This window comes from Lipophrys pholis (genome assembly GCF_963383615.2).
Source record: "Lipophrys pholis genome assembly, chromosome: 17".
Classification (NCBI taxonomy): Eukaryota; Metazoa; Chordata; class Actinopteri; order Blenniiformes; family Blenniidae; genus Lipophrys; species Lipophrys pholis.
In genome coordinates this window covers 8,482,790-8,489,698 of record NC_137643.1, presented here as the reverse complement: position 1 = coordinate 8,489,698, position 6,909 = coordinate 8,482,790, and the positions used below count along the sequence as shown (strand labels likewise).

General features: G+C 43.0%; 1 protein-coding gene across 1 annotated transcript in view; it reads left to right on the top strand.

Annotated features, from left to right (window-relative positions):
- Positions 1 to 3,123: 3,123 nt before the first annotated feature.
- The window catches only part of celf3a (cugbp, Elav-like family member 3a), a gene marked incomplete at its 3' end in the record, with an annotated part of 28,823 nt that continues 25,037 nt past the window's right edge, over positions 3,124 to 6,909 (top strand). The window contains 3 exon segments of the mRNA XM_080485491.1: positions 3,124 to 3,652; positions 4,626 to 4,778; positions 6,806 to 6,888. Of these exon segments, the coding sequence (XP_080341617.1) occupies positions 4,634 to 4,778; positions 6,806 to 6,888 (228 nt within the window). The 5' untranslated portion in view covers positions 3,124 to 3,652; positions 4,626 to 4,633.

Below are 6,909 nucleotides of genomic sequence, written 5' to 3'. Positions count from 1 at the left end.
GCTATAGGAAGAATATCTGCCCATCAAAAGGGCTTCGTAGTTATTTAAATACCACTAATGCATAATTTAAAGGGCTATTTTAATATTTCAGTTGCTTTTGGAGAGTTTAAAGTATCCCTCCTCGTAAGGCAGTCACGTTTGGAATTGATTTTTACATCATCGTTGAAGACACGAGAGCTGTACTTTTATTTATCGAGCAACAGCAGCGACTGAAGCGCCTCTACTGGCTCCATACCAGACTGCAGCTTGTCGCTACACGTCCTGGAAGATGGGGGAAAAAAAAAAAGCCATCTATTGTTGAAAAGACTGAAATCACTTTTTCAGTGTTATATCAGCATTTCCACCTGATCGCCGGCAGATGAAGTGCGCCCCTGCCACGCCTGCACTGTGGGCTTATGGAGGGATTGAAGGGCGGAAGGCAGATAGGATTTAGTGGCTGGTGGCAGATGGTAGTCTTAACGGTGACAAGCCGAGGAGATGTTCTGCTGTTGGCGAAAAAAAAAAAAGAAAAAAAGAAAAGCACTAATGACACGGCCACAGAGAGACACGGCGCGTCCACATCCAGAACACACTGTATCCAGATCGTGACTGCTTTGAAGTGTGGCCCGTGTGCGCATGTCGGGCGTGTGCAGCCTGCTGTCATGTGGCTCCATTGTTTACATGCTGCCCGGATTTCACACAGGGCGTGTGTTTCTGCCCGTACAGCTCCACTGCGTCACACTTGCACACGGACACTTAGTCGTGCATTAATTCTCCACTCGGTGAGGTTACTGTTGTGTCCCCGATAAGGCGTCCTGAGCAGATAGATTTCAGGACCTCGGCCAGCTCCGCCGAGAGAACAAAAGGAGGATTTGCAGGCGCTTGATGTCAGGGACTGACTGCATGTTGCCGTCCTCACGGAAAAAGGAAAAACAAAAAAAAAGAAATCCATCTGAGCACACACACCTGCTGCCATCTTCGTTTTCCTGTTTTTACCTTTATAAATTATGAAACGTACGCTCCTTCAAAGGGCATGCTTGAGCAGGTCTTTACGGTTTGTGTGCTGGTAATGCAACGCTCCAAACATCACAGGTGTGTAAGCTCCACATTTAGTCCTCAATGAAATTCTTTGTTGAGTTTTTACCTCATGCAAAATTAAAAACTTGCATAATACTTACATGGGCTTGCAACTCAAATAACCACATGTTTTCCTTCATTTAAAAACAGTAAGCATTAGAGACAGGAAGTCGTTATCCATGCACTCCCATCTGAAACATCATAGATTAGGCTTTTGTCTGAAAATATGAATAATTGCAAAAATAAAATTTAAGATACCTAAAGTGTGTTTGTAGTGATATGCATGTGCAAGATTTTCAACCACTTTCGGCAAATGTTGGCACAAACTACACCAAGTTTCTGCAAAAATCATTATTTAAAAAATAATACTGTGGATTCATGGAAGGCCAAATTACATTGCATTACCATGCATCACTGATTACATTACATTTAATCCATAATAATCTGACTGTTTTTCTCACTCCAGTTAAACCAAACTCTCATTAAAATAAATGTAATCACTACTGAGCGATGAGGAAATGTGACTCTTAAGGCGTCATGATGAATAAATACTACTTCTTAGTATATAAAAGGCCGATTTACAACCAATGGTTGCGCTGCATGCATGTGTCTTGTGTTGACCGAATTTCAAAACCGACAAAATCGGTAAGCTTGTCTGCCGTGCAACAAGCTGTTGCTGGATGAAGATTTCTCTGTCGGTATGTATGCATTATGTTCAGGTGCAGCTCTGGGAGAAGCTTCAGCATCTCGGGATAAATGGGTATAAATAAAATAGGACTAGACATTCATTCATCACTGACAGACAGCCAAGTCAGAAAATAACAGTTTATGCAAGCCTATAAGCATCAATTGCTGGTATGCTGCCGTTAACTAAAGGAAAGAAAAATCTCCAGCGCAAACTATCAGTTAAATAAAATCCCAAAAGTTTTAAGCCTGATTTTTACTCTTTAATATCATCTTGAAAAGCCATGGAGGAACGCTTTCCTAAACATTAGTTCTGTAAAGCATATGTGGATTTTCTGAGTTCCACCCAGATTACTAACATGTAACCACTTTTTTTTTAACCAAACTAGAATAGTTTTAAACAGATTCAGGATATGCTTATGTTTGACAACCTGTTCCCAACGGCGCTGTTTTAAAATGTCCTTTTATTCCCAGTACTGTTGGGCCTCTTCACACACACTCACATGTGACGAGCCCGAAACACACTGTGAACAGGTACCAAAGCAGTTTTCTCTCAAACTACTTCCCGATGCATTCGGGGACGCATCTGACCACATAGGCTTTGTACTGTGACCAGCATGCGGCTCGAATGCGTCCCGGGACAGTGGCGTTGCAGGGAAACACGCCATATATAAACGTCATCAGTGCGTGTCATGTTTTCCTTTAAGAGAATGCAACGGTCTGACTCATACAATCTTTTCAACATTCCAAAGAAACTTATGGAAAAGAATGCGGGTGTCCCTTCAGCTTGGGCAGAGGATCCGTCCAGTGCAAGCTGTGTGACTCATAACTGCACGAGGACCTTTAGAGGAAGTGACGCAGAGGCAGGAACACGATCCAAACTCCAGCGCAAAACACATGAAACACATGAAAAGTCTACAACAGGGCTCACGACCTGTGATCAGATCACCCAAAAACGCATGTTACTGCCAGGTCTGAACGGGCCCATTGTGTGGAGGAGGCGCGCTTTCTGACAGCTCCAACAAGTGGTGGATGGGAGTACTGACGATTAACCGTTTAGAGGACAATCCCAACATGGAAACATTTGGGATAACATGACACAAGCAGATCTTAGAAATAAGACGGAGCATGCATTTTTCAGAGCTATATATTTATATATATAAATGATCTGGCATCCATTTCTGGGTCGGTGACTGTGACTTTTTCCTGCCTTCCCCGTTCTTTCTGCGGCTGTCTCAGGGTCGGTAGTTTAGCGACGCTCCCCGGCGGCAGACATCACGGCTCATGCAGCCCAGGGGAGGGATGGAGCTGAGATGGACAGGGAGGGAGACACCGGCTTACGACGTCAAAGGAGTACAGACACACACACACACTCACACACACACACACTCTCACACACACACACACACACACACAGAGGCAGAGGGAAAGGAGCGGAGAGGAGAGGAGAGGAGAGGACAGCCAACCAGACTGCCAATTCCCTCCTGTCTACTGAAGGAAGCCTGAATATTCCTCTGTCACAACACTCTATTTAACCAGTAAGAGATTTGTTTATTTTTATTTTTTTTTAAAGCGGATTTATTTGAAGAGGAACAAAAAGGAAGGAAGAAAAAAATCGGAGCGTCTGTCAGGGAAAAAAAAAAGGAAAAAAAAAAAAAAGAAGCACCGGGGAGGAAAAACAAGAAGCAGATCTAGAGAAAAAGCACGCTCATGCTGAATAAAGGACCGTCGCTCGATGTGACTTGTGTTGTTTCAGGGGGCGTGCAGGCCTAACTTGTTACAGGAATCAAAGACAAATGAACTGACTGAGTGAGCTTTAATAAGTACGAGAAGAAAAAAAAAAAAAAAACGAAGGGAAGAAGAAAGGCAATCATCTGATCACGTCGATTCTCTGCCACGACCAGCACCACAGGTATTTCCTTTTTATTTCTATTTCATTTTTTCTAAAGATGTGCTGTTGTTGTTGGTTTTTTTTTATTTTTTATTTCTTATTTGTTTGTAGTTTTGTGGTGTTTTGTGCCGTGTTCCGTGGTTTGTGTAACATGATGTCCAGGTCGTTGTTGTTGACAAAGAGCGCAGGTCTCCAGCTGTGTTGACAGGCTCGCTGTCATGTCTCTGGAACATCGGCGGCCTCCACACCGAGACACCGTGCTGTTTACTATCACCTACTACAGCCTCGCAATGCATTTTTATTCCCTTTTAAACGTCAGGGACAGACAGGATCGCTTATCGTTTGTGGGCGTGACCATGTCTGCTGACTACATATGTCCATGTGACGCCAAAAATATAAAAGTTACAAGATTCTAACTGAGATTTTTCACAGTGCTACCTTTACAATAAATGTTTATGCGTGTTTTACTCGTTACATTTAAGCTTTAGTGCTTGAGATGGTGTAAAAATATACGTGTGACTCCATAACATTGCATCACAAATGTCACTTGGAGCTTTTTCAGATTTAAAAAAAAGAAAAAGAAAAGAAAATGACATATTTCCAACCTAAATTACTTTCCAAGTGTTTTCATCCATATATACATATATATAGCCTGTATATGGTGATCCATGTTGTGTCCTCACTGGGATGCCTTTCATTGTGATGAATGTGTCGTTCACTGTTGAAATTGACTGGAGTATTTGCACGACTACATCTCTAAGGGAGCAGAAAGAATCATCTCAGCCTCCCATTCCCACTGAACGCTCCCATCTGCACCTCCATCCCCGGCCTCCTGTTTGCACCTCCTGTGCAGTGTGAATTTAAGCCTGCAGGCTCCTGTCTGCTCCTCCTGACCGCCTCCACTCTCTGTGTGTGTTTGTGTGTGTGTTTGCGTGTGTGTGTGTGTGTGTGTGTGTGTGTGTGTGTGTGTGTGTGTGTTATTATTCCTCTCCAGACTTCTCAATGAAGGAGCCTGATGCAATCAAGCTCTTCATCGGGCAGATACCCCGAAACCTGGAGGAGAAGGATCTGAAGCCCATTTTTGAACAGTTTGGCAAGATCTATGAGCTGACGGTGATAAAGGACAAATACACGGGGATGCACAAAGGTAAGGAACAGGAAATCTCTGAAAGCCGTACATGGGGGGGGGGGGGGGGGGGGGTAGATTTTTAATTTGTGTGATGTTGAGGGAAAGTGAGGACAGGAAAGCTTGTAATCCCAGCAGTTTCTCCTGCGTCTCCTCCAGCGCTTGATTGAATTTCCAGAAAATATGAGTGAGGTTAAGTAGCTTCTCATTGAGCTGATGTCACTTTGAAACACCCTTAAAGACCCCCATGAGACCAAACACCCAATGTACCCTCGACTTAAAGAGGTAATCTGATGCACGGCTGGTGGTCTGTTCACTGGTTATGGACAGTGTCGTTCCCCCAGAAAATAATCCATCATGAAAGATGTTAAAAAAAGATATTGTAATGGGGCTGATCATGCTTCTTTTTTTTTTTTTCCTTTTTCTTTTTTTTCCCATCAGCTCTTTAACGGGCACTCACTGACGATATGGTGAATCTTCACTCTCAGGGGTTAATGGAGGATTATTCTGCACAATAATTGGAGTCTGCTTTAAGATGCACAATTACATCACCTAGACAGTCATATCGATTTCAAAGCGGCATAAAACTGCACCTATTTGACTCTTTCTTGTTAAAATGTTCTTCAAAGCAGCTTCAGTCTCCCTTAAAGATTTCCTATACAGATTTGTTTACGACTGTCCTGATGTACAGTGTGGCATTTACAAAGACGTACCCCAAATACGACTCACTCCTCGTGTAATGTGCGCGTTTTAAAACCGCAGAGTGCTGATGTTCAAGCGCAGTTGCTTCTCATATATTTTCGATGTATGCATCATCGTGTTGCGTCATTGCGATCTTTTCCAGGTACACTGATAGGACGGTAGATTTAGCATCCTGAGCAATTACAAGGTCGAGAACGAAGCAAACATCAGACTGAAAACCAATCCACCTGAATCAGTGTTCTGTGGAAATTGCCAACTTGTACAACAGCAATAGAGCTTTAGAAACAGCGGTAATATTGTCAAACAAGATGGAGCACAAACTTAATCCACAACGCCACATCGTAGATTTAAAAGTATTTCTCCATGTTTGCGCTCGACCGACAAATTTATTCCGACTAAATCCAAGTATGCAATAACATGTTGGTCGGACTCTCAAGCCTGGACTGTAATAACATTAGGAGCAGTAGATTTACAGTTTGAATTGTTGGTCAGGGCTCTCCATGACGCTAAATGATCATCAACAAAAAGGTAGAAGTGTAAGATCAATCTTAGAAAAGAGTATTTTGTCAGTCAATAATTGCTTTCCCGTGGCGATATCAATCAGGTTGAAAGTGTGGGTTACCACCCACTGCCACCAATCTCGCTCGCATGGTGAAAGTGGGCCTCTTGTATTTTTTGGGGGGGGGGAAGAGGAATCTCAGCAGGCTCCGAATCCTGTTTGACAGATGGACCGACGCTTGAGAAAGTGATCTAAGCTAAACAATGATCCTTACTGTCATTTCTAATGCAAATCTGAGCACAGCAAAACAAAGGCCTTTCTAAATCCACATGAACCATCAGTCATTTGGGAGACGTATGGGCCAGGTGGTATCAGTCCGCTAACACCTATAACACCTCTTCTGCATATATTTACATATTCATGATTTGTGGTCGCCCTAAAGGTTAATGAAGGCCTTTCTCTATTATGTGGGACTGCATACATTTTGCTTGAACAGCGTGATATTAAATACTCATTCAGACTGCTTGTGTCTGTATCGTCGGCGGATATTATGTTTTAATAATCCCATACATCATTTGAGCGACTCAACAGAGTGACAGGTGTTCATTGTTTCCATTTTCATTTTGCCTGTGAGTTCAAGTCCTGGGCCATATTGAGGAAATCTAAAACGCACAATTGTTGTCAGTCTGTATCATTTCAATACCACAAACGCGCATATATCACATGGCACTTCCATAATGGGACAGTAATGTTTCTGTCTGCATGCGTTGAGGGGAGATGCGATAACATGACGCTGTCAAATCAGATGTTGTAGAAAGCATATGAATGTCTAAACATTTGTCTGCAGGATGTGCCTTCCTGACATATTGTGCACGTGAGTCTGCCCTCAAAGCCCAGAACGCGCTGCACGAGCAGAAGACACTACCAGGGGTGAGTGTGTGGCTGTCTATT